Here is a 16,234-nt window from a genome sequence, read left to right on the forward strand (position 1 = left end):
CGTTTTAATATGTAATATATCTTAGATTCCAAGACGTATGTGAGTTGGTAAGGCGTTCTTCTAATTTAGTGAAGTCACGGATACAAACTGTATTTATGTATATAGCCATTTAAAATTTAGGGGCTAGAGTTTATGTCTCACAAGTGATTTCAGCCTAACTCGTCGAGTGAGGATTAATCGAAACAGTTTAGAAAATCTTATGTATCTTATACCAAAAAAAATATAATGTAACAAATTAAAACAAGAATCGTAGCTTGAAAATCAAACGATGTATATATTTATTTTTGTGATCATTCCTATTGAAAGGTCATTTTATAATTATCTTGTTTATTACATAATTAATCTTATTTAATTAACTTATGATCGTTGAAAGAATTTTGGTCAATTTTATTTGATGGTTAAATGGATAAAATAAACAAATTCACATGGTATTTTTTAAGTTTTAAGGTTTTTTTTGACGGTAATTGTCAGCCTAAAGATGAAATTTGAGGTAATGTAAATTGCTGACAACAAAAACAAATTAAATACTAGGTTGATGGTTGACATTTTTTTGATAAAGAACTAAAGCCTTGCACAACAATGAATCAGAACAACAAACTCAAGAACAAGGACCAAAATTATCTATATTCCAATTTCAAATCTCAAGAACAAGGACCAAAATCTATGAAATTTAACAAAACAGAACAATGATAAATTCATTCAAACCAAACTGCAAGAAATAAACAAACCAAACAAGCAAAAGCTGAAGAAATCTAAATCTAATCCTTATAGAAAGTTATCTTATCCATGATTTCTGATAAAACCTCCTTGGACTCCTTCAAAACCTTGATACTTGATTTCAGTTTCTCGCGTTTTCCTGCAGCAGAAGGCGATTCTTCCAGGATTCTCTCCATCGAACCACCGTTATTCCCAATCAATTCTTCAATGATGGTCTTCTCCATTTCTCTGTTCACCAGGGTTTGGATACAGTATTGCAAATGCAGCGCCGTATTATCAACCAGTCTCCACAGAACAATCTTCCAGTAAGCAATCACTCGCATTTTTAGGTCGTATGCCAATTTCAGAACAGGCTGATGTTTCCTGAGATCGCCAGCTGAAACCTCGCCAAGACCCGAAATGGTTTGCTTGTAAGATCCATTTCTCTGCATACTGTCCAAGAATGTCTGTTGATGAGCCATAAGTAAGTTCCATTCCTTTAAGTACTCAAAATTGCAAGTGTAGTCTGTAAGCTTCTCCATTTGAACCATCTGCTCGACCCAGTTTATAGACCGCTCTTTCATTTTCGCTATAATGTTTTGGCATGCTCGTCTTGTAGAATATTGAAGCTGATGATAATTCTCCGAATGGCGTTTCAGGATTGATGCAACGACACCTTCAATGTACTTCCATACTTTCTCCACGAACCCAACTGGCATATTTGATATGGCCATCACTTTTCTCCACAGCATTTCACGGAAGGCGGAGTGAGGGAGGAAATTCGGCAGCGAAATCCCTGAACCTTCCTCTAGAATTCGAATCTCCTCGACTAGAAAGTTTGATGTAAATTCATTTTCATCGTAATTATGAAGTTCAATCGAGTATTGGTTTAGCATTTCAACCAATCTAGCACTGCAATGCATGTTTTGATCATCTGGATACTCATCGAATTCTCCCCTAAGGAGGATTTTCCTTAGAGAATCTTTTGCAGCCCCTATTATTCCCATTAAAGCTGCCATAGCTTCAGAAACTGAGGACATTGTCTGAGGCATTTTGCTTAACTCTGATTTATATGCATTCAGCTTGTCATCAACCTTTCTCATAGTTCCTGGCAAGCACCTGTAGATAATAGTTGCCTGAATTTGCGTCAAGTTTTGAGCCAAAACTTGAACACCTACCATAGACTTGTCTATCTTAGATAAAAGATGATGACTTTCAAACAATCCAGTTTCTTCCTTTCTCGCTTCATCATAAGTTTCATCACCAATACGATTCCTGACACAGACATAACCTAGGCCTATATTCACATCATCTGCAGTAATTTTCTCCAGGAGCCCTTCTGGTGCCTTGTCAGCTTTTGTCACCACAGCAAGAGTTCTTTCACCTGTCTTGTCGACTTTCTGCGACATTCTGATGGATTCACAAGTAGTGAAATCGACCGTAGCTGATAGAACATTCAGGATGATACTCTCTTCAGGTGTTATATACTCCATGATGATATCTGCAATCTGCTCATATATGTTTTCAGGTTGGCCATGAACAGGCACTCTAGTAATTCCAGGAAGATCAACCATTGTAAGATCAGGTACACCAAATTTTTTCACAACCAAAGTCAATGGAGTGTTAGATATGCCCTTACCACTGCCAGCAATTTCATCAGTAGCAGTATTTATAGCATCTGCTACGTCACCTTCATTTGTTGATACAGATTTGCCGTTGAACTCCAGGGAAAGCTCCGGTATTTGGCGATGATGATGTTGCAGCCTCATTATGAGGGGCACTCTAGTGCAAATTCCCTGGCCACGAGGAAGGCTTATTCCAGCCAGTGATTCGAGGACACTAGACTTGCCCGAAGATTGATCCCCTACCACAACAATTGTAGGCAGTTGTATGCCTTCTTTCATGACCATAAGGCGCCTAAGTTTGTCGACTGCATCTAGAAAAGGCCGAATACGATCATTAAATGATGAGATAATCGGTGCACGAATCAGCCCATTCAATTCATCTGAGCTTATGTTGAGATCTGTGGTGAAAGAAGGCTCGACTCCGCCTTTTTTCGCTTTCTTTGAAGACCTGGTAACACCCATTTTCACAATAACAAAAAGAGAAAAATGGTGATGTAAGATACTTCAAAGCAAACAGAAAGAGAGCAATTTATAGGAGTCTGATATATTCAGGAATCATAAACGATTCTCTTTCTTTAATAAGCATTGCTTGAAAAGTTTAAATAGAAAGTTTGAAGGGCTAACTACATATTTTAAAGCATAACCTTAATTGGTAAAAATCTCTTCTGCTTCTTCTCAATTTCTGATCCTTTCAACTTCCAAAATGGTCAATTCCTTTATTCTGCAGTGCTATCCTAGGTTGCACGGAAATGTTTCCGTTTCGGAAACTCTCGAAAATATTTCAGGCCCGTTTCTATAAATACTTAAAGTTGGCAACTCGTTTTCTATATAAGAAAAATTCATAAAGAGCTAAAAAAATTGTAAAAAAGATTACTTATAATAAAAGAATCTAATCAATTACCCATAGACTTTATAATTATGGAATTTATTGATATGATATATTTGTCATATATTCAAATAATTTATCTTATTAATAGTTATAATAGTTAATTTATGTGAAAATAAATTTTATAAATAAAATGTAATATATATATTACATAATTTTATAATTTTAATATTTGTATATATCCTGTATTTTGAAAAAATATGTTTTGCCGTTTCCATGCAACTTAGGTGCTATCTTATGCATGCTCATTGATAACTTTCTAGTGTATTAATTATGGCCAAACACATAATTAGATCCCTGCACTATAACTTTTTTCCAGAATAGGTCCTTACACTAAAAAATTGTTAAAAAATTCCCTACATTATCAAGAATATCTACTTTAGGTCCCTCTGACACGGCAAGTTAACAGAAAATGAACTCCGTTAAAAAAATCGAAAGAATGGCATAAAAAATAGCTTACATGGCAAATTATATATAATCATTAAATAATGTTAAATTACATATGTTTCTTCCGGTGCACTGCAATGTTGAAGATCAACAACCCACTTCTGAATCCGCTTAATTTAAAAAAAAAAGGTTCACCGGAATTGTGTTCTAATTCCCCCTTTCTTTCTTCAGAACCTCAATCTAATTTCCATCTTTTCACCTTTCTAAAATAAACATAATGACAACAAATAAACAAACCATAATCAGAATAAACCATGAAACTTTTGATATTAAGCAATTTACCAACAGTAATTTTTGGCTCAAGATAAACATAATCAGAACAAGTAACAAACCACACCCAATTCTTAAAATTTGAAACCCAACAAAACCCATAATTTGAAAAATTGAAAAAGACAACAAAAAAGGGAAAAAGAAAGAAAATTAGTACCTCTGGTTGGGTCCTGGAAGAACGAATTTTATGAGTTTATTCTGAATTGTCCAATCTCACACCCAATCCACTTGATTCTACTCTGTTTATTCCATTAAAAATCAAGTGTTCGTGAAAAGGTTTACTGTTGAAATGCAGATGCAGAAAATCAAACCCCTAATTTCTTCAATAAAATAAAAAAGAAAATCAACCCCCTAAAATTTAAAAATATCAATAAGAAAAGGAATACCTATATGGAAGAAACAAAGTAAGATGAAAACGGCTCGCAGCAGCATCAAAACTAATTGCGGCGGCAACGTGATTTGACGGCGTGGAGGAGGTGGCGTGAAGGAGCCGACGGCGTGTATGGTGGCGGTGAAAATAAGGTGGGGATTGCTTTGCTGATAATGAGAAAAGAGAACGGTGATTAGAAGCATGGAGGACCAGATGAATTTATCGAAGAAGACGTTTCTTTTGCCAAAAAGGAAACCATAAGTTGAGGAAGATGATCATGAGATATTGAATGCCAAAAAGTAAGGAATGGTCCTTAAAATTATTTTAATTTTTTTCTAACTACAGCTGAGGTGTTATCCATTTATCAATTTACTAATCGATTACATACGACCAGTCTCGGAGACACTGATGTGCAGCTCACGCACTAACAGACATTGACAGAAGGATCTAAAATGGATGTTTCTGATAGTGTAGGGAAGATTTTTGCACTTTTTTAATATAGGGATTAATTCTAAAAAAAAGTTATAGTGCAGGGATCCAAATATGTGTTTGGCCTAATTAATTAATTTCGTTCCATTTCATGCATCTTATGTTTCCTAGACCAATATATTGATTCATGTTATGCTTCCGAGACATTGTATCCGTATTCATATTAGTTTAAACCTGTTTTAAAACCCCAAACCGTGTGGCCGTCGGTTCAAGGTTTAACCGGTTGAACCAGTTAGAACAAAAAATAAATCTTAATTTGTTCACTTATTATCATTGAAGGAATTTTGATCAATTTCACCTTATAGTTAAATGGATAAAGTAAACAAAAAAATAAAATAATCATAAAATTTCCCCTATTAAAATATACTGAGCTTTCAAACTATATTTTACTATTTTATGGGGTAATTGATTTTGAAAATTACTGAATTTTTTAATTTTTTTATTTCAGTCACTGAACTATTTTTGTTTTTTTTATCATTGAACTTTCATTTTTTTTCATTTTAGTATTTTCTGGCTAGGTCAAATGTACTCTCATATTTGCTTCGGTTTTGAATTTTGACCCCAATAATTTGTTTTTTCTATAAAGATCCTTAATATTACCAATTATTTTTTTATTGGAACCTCCGAACCTAAAATGTCACGCTAGCCGTCAGTGGACATCCACCTCAGCGCCACAGTGTCAAATTTAAGCAAAAAGCAGTTCACCTCACCCCTGAGGTGAAAAAATTCAAAAAAATTATATATAAATATATTGATAATTCCATTTCAATTTTACTAAAAAAATAATAAAAAAAGAATTACAATTTTTATTTTAAAATAAAAATGAAAAAAATTCTTAATTCTACCTTCGTCCTAAATACCTAAAACACCTGCAATGTAGAAAACCTAAATTAAACATCAGCTACACAAGTAGATTTAAGATCAGAAAATTGCCATATTTCTATCTCCTTCATCATTTTCTAATCTCTCTTATTTCTCTCACCTTCTCCGGCCACCGCTGTGGCCTTCCCCGTCCTTCCACCTTCTGCTTCCATCGATGCCGCCTTCTACTTGTATCGAACATAGTCTGCTCCTCCTGAACGATGGACCTCACCCGCAAGGATGGAATGTTTGAACACCATTAGAAAAGAGATTCGGTCTTGGAGCTTGGCCGGGATACTGCTGCAAATCAATGACGACGTCTGAGTAGAGAACGACAGCAGGTAGAAAACGACGGTGGTACGTGGAGCAGCCCCTTTTTCTTTTGTTCCATTGTACTGTACAGTCCAATTTGATCCAAACTCCCTTCTTTCCTTCCATTAATAAATCTAATGGAGAATGAATATTATAAAGCAAAAGTAATAATTAAATTTATTAAAGCAAAAGAAGAAGAAAGAGGCTGCACCAGTGGTTGTGGCAATCAAAATTAATCTCCTTTTTTTTTCATTTCTTTTCAATTTAATGTCTTTGAATTAGTGAGCTGTAACCTTGGAGCTCTTCTTTGCCTCGTTGTAAAACACAACACTCATAGAGTCATAATCGTAACAAGAAGAGAAGGGTAGAGAATGGCAGTGATAGAATTAGGGTGTGTTTAATTTTTTTAGGTTTTAGTGGTTAATATTTTAGGTTTTGGTTAATCAACGTACTATATTTATTTTATTTTATTTTAATAATTATTATAAAATGTAAGTTATTTTCTATATTTTTTTTGAATTTTTCCACATCAGAGCTGAGGCGGACTGATTTTTATTGCTTATAATTTAAATTTGACAGTGTGGCGCTGAGGTGGACGTCCATTGATGGCCAACGTGGCATTTTAGGTTCGGGAGGTCTGATGAAAAAATATTTGGTAACTTTAAGGGCCTCCATCGGAAAAAAAAAATCATTAGGGTCCAAATTCAAAACGAAGCAAATGTGAGGGTCCAATTAGTACATTTGGCCTTCTGGCTAAAAATGCTTAGGTGGCAGCCGGAATTAATTTTTTTTACTAGAAAACTTGTCATATATGCGTAATTTGAACTAAAAACTCATTTTCAAAGCGAAATTATGCATGTGCGATAATTTTTTAAAATAAAACTAGCAAAATTCAATTGCCATATGTCAAATTCCGGCTTCCACCTAATCATTTTTGGCCTGAAATATCAAAATGAAAAAAAATGAAAGTTCAATGATCAAAAAGAAAAAGAAAATAGTTTAGTGACCGAAATAAAAAAACTCGAAAGTTTAGTGATTGTCAGGATCTATTACTCCTATTTTATGTCTAAATACACTAGCATAAGCGAAATGAAGAAGAACAAACAACAAATACATCATATCCATATGCTTATTTAACAACAACAAAAAGAATCTTACTCTTTTGTCAAATAAATGTAAAGAAATCACATTTTGTGAATCCTATAATGCAAAATGATCGTACAAATCATAATAGTTACTCCTATAATTGGATGATTCTATAGGTCAACAAATGAAACAAACTATCAGCTACTTTCGACTGTAAATTTCAGGAAGCATAGATTAGCATAGATATTAGCATTGGTTAGTTAACATATAAAAAATTAAAAACATAAAACACAGTATTCATAATTATTAGATTGTCTAGAAGACTACAATGTAAGAGCTATTTAAGGATTATCTTTATTTTGGACCATAACAGCACAACTCTCACAAATCGAAACACATAATTTTTTTTAAGTTTTAAGGTTATTTGACGGTAATTGTGATCCTGAAGGTAGAAAAATTAAGCTTAATATCTCGACCAATGTAGATTATTGACAAGAAAACTAAATTAATAAATAAGAGAAAAGGTTTATGGTTGGCATTTTTTTGATAAAAAATTAAAACCTTGCAAAACAAGGAATCAAAACAGCACAGACAAGGACCAAAATCTATGAAATTTACCAAAACAGAACAAACACAAATTCATTCAAACCAAACTGCAAGAAAAAAACAAACGAACAAGCAAAAGCAGAAGCAATCTAAATCTAATCCTTATAGAAAGTTATCTTATCCATGATTTCTGATAAAACCTCCTTCGATTCCTTCAAAATCTTGATACTTGATTTTAGTTTCTCGCGTTTTCCTGCAACACAAGGCGATTCTTCCAGGATTCTCTCCATTGAACCATTGTTACTCATGACTTCTTCAATGATAGTCTTCTCCATTTCTCTGTTCACCAGGGTTTGAATACAGTATTGCAAATGCAGCGCCGTGTTATCAACCAGCCTCCACAGAACAATCTTCCAGTAAGCAATCACTCTCATTTTCAAGTCAAACGCCAATTTCAGAATCGGTTGATGCTTCCTCAGATCGCCAGCTGAAACCTCGCCCAGACCCGATATGGTTTGCTTGTAAGATCCATTTTTCTGCATACTGTCCAAGAATGTCTGTTGATGAGCCATAAGTAAGTTCCATTCCTTTAAGTACTCAGAATTACAAGTATAGTCTGTTAGTTTCTCCATTTGAACCATCTGCTCGACCCAGTTTATGAACTGTTCTTTCATGTTTGCTATAATGTTTTGGCATGCTCGTCTTGTAGAGTATTGAAGCTGATGATAATTCTCCGAATGGTGCTTCAGGATTGATGCAACCACGTCTTCGATGTACTTCCATACTTTTTCAACGAAAGCAACCGGCATATTTGATATCCCCGTCACTTTTTTCATCAGCATTTCGCGGAAGGCGGAGTGAGGGAGGAAATTCGGCAGCGAAATCCCTGCTGCTTCCTCCAGAATTCGAATCTCATCGACTAGAAAGGCTGATGTAAGTTCATTTTCATGGTAATTATGAAGTTCAATTGAGTATTGGTTTAGCATTTCAACCAACCTAGCACTGCAATGCATGTTTTGATCATCTGGATACTCATCGAATTCTCCCCTAAGGAGGATTTTCCTTAGAGAATCTTTTGCAGCCCCTATTATGCCCATTAAAACCGTCATAGCTTCAGTAATTGAGGACATTGTCCGAGGCATTTTGCTTAATTCTGCTATGTTTGCATTCAGCTTGTCATCGACTTTTCTCATAATTTCTGGCAAGCACCTGTAGATAATAGTTGCTTGAATTTGCATTAAGTTTTGAGCCAAAACATGAATACCTACCATAGACTTGTCTATCTTAGATAAAAGATGATGACTTTCAAACAGCCTGGTTTCTTCATTTCTCGCTTCATTATAAGATTCATCGCCAATACGGTTCCTGACACAGACATAACCTAGGCCTATGTTCACATCATCTGCAGTAATCTTCTCCAGGAGCCCTTCTGGTGCCTTGTCAGCCTTTGTCACCACAGCAAGAGTTCTCTCACCAGTCTTGTCAACTTTCTGCGACATTCTGATAGATTCACAAGTTGTGAAATCGACAGTTGCGGATAGAACATTGAGGATGATACTCTCTTCAGGTTTTATATACTCCATGATAATATCTGCAATCTGCTCATAAATATTTTCAGGTTGGCCATGAACTGGCACTCTAGTAATTCCAGGAAGATCAACCATTGTAAGATCAGGTACACCAAATTTTTTCACAACCAAAGTCAATGGAGTGTTAGATATGCCCTTACCATTGCCAGCAATTTCACCAGTAGCAATATTTATAGCATCTGCTACTTCACCTTCATTTGTTGATATAGATTTGCCGTTGAACTCCAGTGACAGCTGCGGTATTTGGTGGTGATGATGTTGCAGCCGCATTATAAGGGGCAGTCTAGTGCAAATTCCTTGGCCGCGGGGAAGGCTAATTCCGGCCAGTGATTCAAGGACACTAGACTTGCCTGAAGATTGATCCCCAACCACAACAATTGTAGGCAGCTGTATGCCTTCTTTCATGACCATAAGGCGCCTAAGCTTGTCGACTGCATCGAGACAAGGCCTAATTCGATCATTAAATGATGAGACAATCGGTGCAGGAGTCATCACATTCACATCTTTGGCATCTAAAGATACGAGTGAACCATCTGAGCTTATAATGTTGACATCTCCGGTCGAAGAAGGCTCGACTCCGCCTTTTTTTGGTTTCTTCGAAGACTTGTTACCACCACCCATTTTCATAATAACAAAAAGAGGATGTAGAAACAGAGAAAATGATGGTCTGAGATGTTTCAAAGGGACGGAAAGAGAGCAATTTATAAGAGTCTGAGATTTTCAGAATCATAACCACTAGTTCTAAAGTTTAATTAGAAAGATTGAAAGGCTCACTACATATTAAAAGCAAAGCATAACCTTTTTCAGTTACAAAATTACAGTCTTTTCTGCTGCATCTCAATTTCTGGTCCTTTAAACTTCCTATCTCATAATGCAAGCTCATTAATAACTTTATAGTGATTCCACTCCATTTCATTCATGTCTTAAACCAGTATACTGATTCATGACTTCATCTTACGTTTCCTGGACATTCTATACTGAATCACCGATTAATATTCTTATATTTTAAACCATTGTTATAAAAACCGGACTGAAAGGTTCCACCGGAAACCGGTGGCCAGTCCGCTTCAGCTATGATTAAAAACCAGAAAAGGAAACTCAACCGGAATGGACAAAAAAACCGCCCAAATCGGTGAACTGTTGAACTGGTTTAATCATAAAAAGCGGACAGTTTTTAAAAATTTGATTTTTTTTTAAAATAGGAATATATATAAGATATAGCTGTATTTTTATTATTACAAGAGATATATATAATATGTATATAATTTTTCTAAAATATACAATATTATGTTATTGCAAAATATGGTTGTATTTATTTTTATTTAATTTTAGACAGGTGCAACCGGTTCAACGTTGAACCAGTGGCCACAGTGGTTCTACCAACGGTTCGGAATTTAAAACACTGGTTTATCTGCTGTGTACACCTTGCCCGTTCAATCTTCATAAAATTCTTAACGTTACAATATAAAGATGATCATATTCCTATATTTAAACTGTTGTGTACACATTTTCTGTTCAATCTTCACAAAAGTCTTTACGTAACAGATAGAAGTAACAAAATTAATATGTTCAATTTTCTATGAGTTATATGGCACATAAACTTCTCGAATTATACATTTCAGCATTTCCTTTCTATATATATTCTTATAAAAAAATTCATTTCAGCATTTTTTATTTCAGCGTTCACATTTTCATGGTAGTCCTGAAACAGAGAACAGAAACATTTAGAGTTAAATAATCAAACAGTACAATATGATGTTAATAAAACTGAACATATAACTAATTTCTGAAGTTGAATAGAATTTTGAGGCATTGGCAAGAATTGCTACACAAAACAAAACAAGTACAAAAGAGCTAGTTCTTTGGAATGTTTTTCCCAACAATCTTAGCCGGTGCAATTCGTAGAAGATTTCCTGGCTTACCAGGGAGAGCACCTTTGATCATAACAACACGAAGATCAGTGTCAATTTTAACAATCCTTAGCTTTCTGATCTTGGTTTTGGTTCCACCCATCCTACCAGGCATCTTCTTCCCCTTGTATACACGTCCTGGAGTAGTTCCAGCACCAATCGACCCCAAAGCTCTGTGACTCTTGGAACCGTGGGTCATTTGCCCCCTCTTGAAATTATGTCGCTTAATTCCACCTGTTCCGTAATTGCAAAAAAACAAAATAAGAGATCAGGCACTGTTCCATGAGGAATTCTGACCAACCAGAACATCAAACACTAATGTTAAAATAATCTGAAATAACATACATTATACGGTATCACATAATACAGGTAGCAGGCCAATCTTGACAATGCAAGCTTATGGCGACAGTAATATTTTTGGAGCAATGCTATTATTCTGAAAAGTGAAAACTACGAGCTTGACTTGTGCACTACACTCTTAAAAAGCAAAAACATGGGCATGCATATAGCTAGCTGGTGTAAAATCTCTAGTTCACACTGTAATCAACTCGACTACATTTGAAAATGGCGAATCTTTTGATTCATTCACGAAGATTTGCCAGATTTTTCATCAGAAAGATTTTTTACTAATCCTTTGCCACAACATCAATATACCTAACAACCTCCCTTTAACATCACGGCGCAGCTAGGATTTCCTTACTAGCCAACAATCTTGAAATCAAATCAGCTTTCTGGTTATCAAAAAGCATAACTTATGCTGCTGCAAAATCCAATGTCCATTAACTCCTAACATTATATCGAGATGAATTCCCAGTTCCCACTCCTACACCCACCCAAAGTCATCACTAAATGTGAAAAGAAGACGATCAACACTTCTTAGACATTTAAGATGCAAAATCTTTAGACAAGAACCAACGAATGATGAAAGTGCAGCATGGATTGGCCATGATTCAGCAATTGAAACCATTGCTGAAACTGCAGTTCTTAATAAGAGGCCTACATTGCTTCGTTGGCTTAAAACAGGAAGTAAAATAAAAGGAGCTTCAGAAATTTCAAAATGAAATGCTCCAATAAATGGAGACCAAATCAAAGAAACCCACATTGTTTATTTTCATCAGCAAATGAAAAACACCAAGGAAGTCTGTTATTCACAAGAACATTAAATCTCCAACTTCGTAAACCTCATTATCTCATGGCTTAACATGTGCCTAAAATCCTCAAAATTCTTTAAGCTCTCCATCCTCAAGATTTTATCGCATTCAATAACTCAAGCAGAAAAAACAAACATATCGTTTAAGCTTAACCGTAAATAAATCATGAACTACAGCGTGTTTTGCAATTTCAACATGAATTTTAAATGTTTACAATCGAATCACTGATTGAAAATAGAATCAATTGCTGCTGATATGGAATGCCATAACCCAAAACCAAAAGGCATGTTAAGCTGAGTTCCAACATCCACGTCACCACTGTTTTGAATTGCAATTACTATTAGGTTATGTCAAAATTGCAAAACAAACCATAGTTCATGATTAGATCAAGATTCTCTCAAATTCACTTGAATTTGCATCATTTCTTACAAAATGAAAGGTGTAAAAGAGTCTAAAATTAACGTAAGTTGAACTACACCTCTCATTTTGCAAAGGAGGACATTACCCTACTGTCTATGCACTTCTAAGACTGTCACTCTCTTACAAACAACAAAGAACAACACCATTTCAGCTCACCAACTACAATCTTCTTAATAAAAAGTAGTAAACGAAGCACTCAATCACACAATTATGCACCAAACAAACACTTGGCAGTTTAAATTTCACAAAAAAAAAGAAAGAACAAAGAACAAACCTTGAAACCCTTTGCCAATAGTAGTCCCAGAAACATCAACAAAGTCCCCTTCTTTAAAAAGCTCCTCAAGAACCAACTTTTGCCCAACTTCAAACCCATCGAGACTCTGCAATCTAAACTCCTGCAAATGCCTCATAGGAATAACACCAGCCTTCTCCAAATGACCCAACTCAGGCTTGGTCAGCTTCTTATCCCTAACCCTCCTATAACCAACTTGAACAGAGTCATACTCATCAGTAGCTTGAGTCTTAATCTGAGTCACAATATTCCCTTCTCGAAAACCAACTACAGTAACCGGAACAACAATCCCATTGCTCTCAAAGTAACTCATCATCCCAAGCTTAGTGCCCATTATTCCAACGCCAGCTTCCATGCTCATCGCCACAATGGAGAGGCCAAATCTTTTGGTCCCATTGGTGAAAGAACTTGTCTTTTGGGTTAAGGAGTGAATTGGGTACTTGGTATTGGGTGAAAGGAAGCTGGTTTTTAAGGAAATGGCGGTTGGGGTTGAGGATTTGGTTTTGAGAAGTGGTGAAGGGGAATAGCATTGGGTTAGTGGAGAAATTGATGAGATTGGCATTTTGATTGTTGTTTTGTTTATAATTTATGGAAAATTTTGGTTATAAGAATTGGGTTTGAAGAGAAATGAGAGTTTTACTCATTCATTTGGCGGAAAATGAAGAACATGAAGCAGAATTTGGAAGAGATTGCAGTAAAATCCTTATCCTAAAATCCTTCTCATAGTAAGCAAGGAGGGTTCTGATTCTGTGTGATGCAGACCAGGGGTAAGCCCCACCAGATAAAAATATGACCGTCAGATGCCTTATTTTTTTTAACCTATATTTTAAATTACAAAAATTTAAAAGATAGTGTTCGATATTACCAAAATTAGAAATTAACATTGAAATGATAAAATAAGTTAAAGTTTATTTTTAAAGCAATTAAGCAATAATCTCAGAAACCCAAATCGAGACGCTCTTAATTGGCTCAAAGGTATTTCGAAGATTATTATTAAGTCGGATTGTTTGGAGGTTATCAATAATCTCAAAAATCCAAATTGAAATACTAACAATGAGTTGACTAATGAGTGCATTCGGTTAGTAAATGAGTACAATAATTTACGCTTTGTTTTTATTAGGAGATCTGCGAATCAGACAACGCATTGTCTTGCGCAACATGTCCGTTTTTTATCAGGTCATCGGGATTAGTTTTTTTGGTCTCGAAGTCCTAAATACTGTACTCGTCTTGGATTCGTTTTAATGAAGTTAATTTTCGATCAAAAAAAAGTTAGAAGTTTATTTTTAAAGCAATTAAGCAAAATAAAAATAAGGATTAATTCCTAAAAAATCACGAACTTTACACGAAGTTTCATTTTAATCATAAACTTTAAAAGTTGTCATTTAAAGGCACGAACTTTCATTTTGTTTCAAATCTATCGCCAAAGTAAAATCCGGCGTATTTTATCTTACCAAAAATTCCTAATCCCATATACTCTAAATAAAAGATAATAAGATTTGATGTCGATTTATAATTTGGGTCTTTCATTAATGATTTATTGAAGAATTTAGTCAACAAAAATACACTGAGATAATAGATTTGAAACAAAATGAAAGTTTGTGCCTTTAAATGGCAATTTTAAAGGTCATGATTAAAATAAAACTTCGTGTAAAGTTCGTGATTTTTTTAGGAATTAATCCTAAAAATAAAATGGAATCAAATTAAAAATTAGTTAAGCATTAAAAACCTCGTTTCCTCCATCACCGGCACCACTGTAATGAACCCTCTTTCGAAGAACATCGCCGACGGGCTGAAACCCGAAGCAGGGTTGGAAATGCTACAGGCTTACAAAGGCGTAAGAATCAATTACGAAGCTAGAAAAAACGTTTCGACCTATGTCCCTTCCTCCTTGATGATGGACCACATTGTCCATTTGATCAACTCAACTCTACTCGACAGCTTTCACTTCCGGCGAGCTTGTCCCGACTACCACCCTTACATTCTCCGCCTTTACTACGCCGTTTTATTCATCATTCAAGTCATGCGTGCTTCTCGCCACGCAAATATTCTCTCTGCAGAGGGTAGCCAAACCCTCAGCTACCTGCTCGACGTTTTCCCCCCTGAATCGCTTCCCGTCTCAGGTCCCCTTCTAGAGCTATTCAAGACTTTGTGCTGCTCCCAGCCGGAGAACCCCACCTATGGGCTGGTTTCTCCCCGGCTTCCGATCCCCCTCGGCCCAGCTACTCGTAGAGATTTTATGCTCACCGCCGCCGAGCACCATATTATCCCCAACATACCAGGGATTATGGCGTTGATCGCTGATCTTAATGACAAAATCAACCCCGCCAGCGACAACCAGGCTGTCTATCCCGCCAAAGGGAAGCACATTCCCGTCTCCAGCACTGCGACTTCCGCCACCGTATTTGGCCATCATTCCTTTGGTGCTGCCGCCACTCGCACCACTGCTTATAAGTGGAGCCTCTGCTCCTCAGGTCTTCAATATCCTTGTGAAGCAGATGAAAAGCTTCATGAGGAATTCGCTGAACGACTAGACAGCTTCGATTTTCCGGCTACCGCGGAAACAGACGTCCTGTCTAGTTTTAACGGTTTCTTGCATGTATCCAAGAGCCAGAACTGGTTTGCCAATGTGCGAGCCGTTGCTGCCGATGTAGCCCCATTCTTTGAAGGCTCTGGCACACTGGCTGACTGTCCACCTTTTGGGCTTCCGATCAACCAGATTGTAGTGAAATACGCTGCACCTGAACATGCGCCGGCAGAGCCAGCTGGTCTCTTCCGCTTTGCATTCTCGCTGAAGACGACCTGCAGGTCGCTTCCTGAGCTCGCTGAAGCTATGGCTTCTCTAGCTCAAACCAATGTCGACTTTCCAGAGAATCATCTGCTGTTGAGTAGCGTCGATGCAAGAAACCGTATCGGACCCTTCTGGTCCATTAGACCTATAGAATCATCGATCATTGATGATTCATCCTATTTATCTTTGGGATTAGTAGTCAAGAGTTTGTTCAAGCCTCAGGGCTAACGCTGATCACTCCACAAGCGTTTTCATTATCCTCATTTTCAGGACTGATAATGCACCTTCCTCTATTTGAAAACTAGCAAATTTATGGATTTAACTAAAATGAGAAATTGAAAGTGTCATTTTATTAGTATGTACTTGAGAAAGGATTGTTAGATTTTTAAATTTTCATCACCAAATTAGAAAGAAAAAAAAACACAAGATAATTTAGTCTAACTTCCATTATTATTATTTTGGTCATTATTCTATCATTATTTTTGTATATATATTC

At 36.0% G+C, this 16,234-nt stretch overlaps 4 protein-coding genes and 1 long non-coding RNA gene across 7 annotated transcripts; 1 reads left to right on the forward strand and 4 right to left on the reverse strand.

The window, feature by feature from the left end:
• Positions 1-598: 598 nt before the first annotated feature.
• Positions 599-4,619, reverse strand: LOC126671778 (dynamin-related protein 4C-like). 3 transcript variants are annotated; one of them, XM_050365582.2, is made up of 4 exons: positions 4,311-4,619; positions 4,082-4,205; positions 3,668-3,857; positions 599-2,769 (listed from the first exon to the last, which is right to left on the reverse strand). In XM_050365582.2, coding segments are annotated over exons 3-4 (2,013 nt in total). In that variant the 5' UTR covers positions 3,670-3,857; positions 4,082-4,205; positions 4,311-4,619; the 3' UTR covers positions 599-758. The 3 variants fall into 3 exon arrangements, with proteins under 3 accessions (XP_050221539.1, XP_050221538.1, XP_050221540.1); XM_050365581.2 differs by having other exon boundaries at positions 4,082-4,163; positions 4,311-4,618; XM_050365583.2 differs by having other exon boundaries at positions 3,708-3,857; positions 4,082-4,163; positions 4,311-4,617.
• Positions 4,620-5,745: 1,126 nt separating this feature from the next.
• LOC130015362 (uncharacterized) lies at positions 5,746-6,360 on the reverse strand. Its single transcript, XR_008790502.1, has 2 exons — positions 6,168-6,360; positions 5,746-6,090 (listed from the first exon to the last, which is right to left on the reverse strand). It is a non-coding gene; the product is annotated as an uncharacterized LOC130015362 (long non-coding RNA).
• Positions 6,361-7,727: 1,367 nt separating this feature from the next.
• Positions 7,728-10,101, reverse strand: LOC126672180 (dynamin-related protein 4C-like). Its single transcript, XM_050366126.2, has one exon. The coding sequence runs from the start codon at positions 9,802-9,804 to the stop codon at positions 7,744-7,746; it is 2,061 nt and encodes a 686-aa protein (XP_050222083.2). The 5' UTR covers positions 9,805-10,101; the 3' UTR covers positions 7,728-7,743.
• An 829-nt stretch (positions 10,102-10,930) lies between these two features.
• On the reverse strand, positions 10,931-13,644 carry LOC126673842 (50S ribosomal protein L3, chloroplastic). The gene is made up of 2 exons (XM_050368146.1): positions 12,933-13,644; positions 10,931-11,321 (listed from the first exon to the last, which is right to left on the reverse strand). The coding sequence occupies exons 1-2, from the start codon at positions 13,510-13,512 to the stop codon at positions 11,032-11,034; spliced, it is 870 nt and encodes a 289-aa protein (XP_050224103.1). The 5' UTR covers positions 13,513-13,644; the 3' UTR covers positions 10,931-11,031.
• A 1,027-nt stretch (positions 13,645-14,671) lies between these two features.
• LOC126673841 (IAA-leucine resistant 2) lies at positions 14,672-16,096 on the forward strand. Its single transcript, XM_050368145.2, has one exon. The coding sequence runs from the start codon at positions 14,707-14,709 to the stop codon at positions 15,964-15,966; it is 1,260 nt and encodes a 419-aa protein (XP_050224102.1). The 5' UTR covers positions 14,672-14,706; the 3' UTR covers positions 15,967-16,096.
• The last annotated feature ends 138 nt before the right edge of the window (positions 16,097-16,234 follow it).

The sequence above is a fragment of the Mercurialis annua genome, linkage group LG3 (assembly GCF_937616625.2).
Source record: "Mercurialis annua linkage group LG3, ddMerAnnu1.2, whole genome shotgun sequence".
NCBI classification, from domain to species: Eukaryota; Viridiplantae; Streptophyta; class Magnoliopsida; order Malpighiales; family Euphorbiaceae; genus Mercurialis; species Mercurialis annua.

Coding starts and splice junctions, on each gene's coding strand:
- LOC126672180 (XM_050366126.2), bottom strand. CDS start 9,804: ATGAAAATGGGTGGTGGTAACAAGTCTTCGAAGAAACCAAAAAAAGGC.
- LOC126673842 (XM_050368146.1), bottom strand. CDS start 13,512: ATGCCAATCTCATCAATTTCTCCACTAACCCAATGCTATTCCCCTTCA. Junction 11,322..12,932: donor TATTGGCAAAGGGTTTCAAG/GTTTGTTCTTTG, acceptor ATTACGGAACAG/GTGGAATTAAGCGACATAAT.
- LOC126673841 (XM_050368145.2), top strand. CDS start 14,707: ATGAACCCTCTTTCGAAGAACATCGCCGACGGGCTGAAACCCGAAGCA.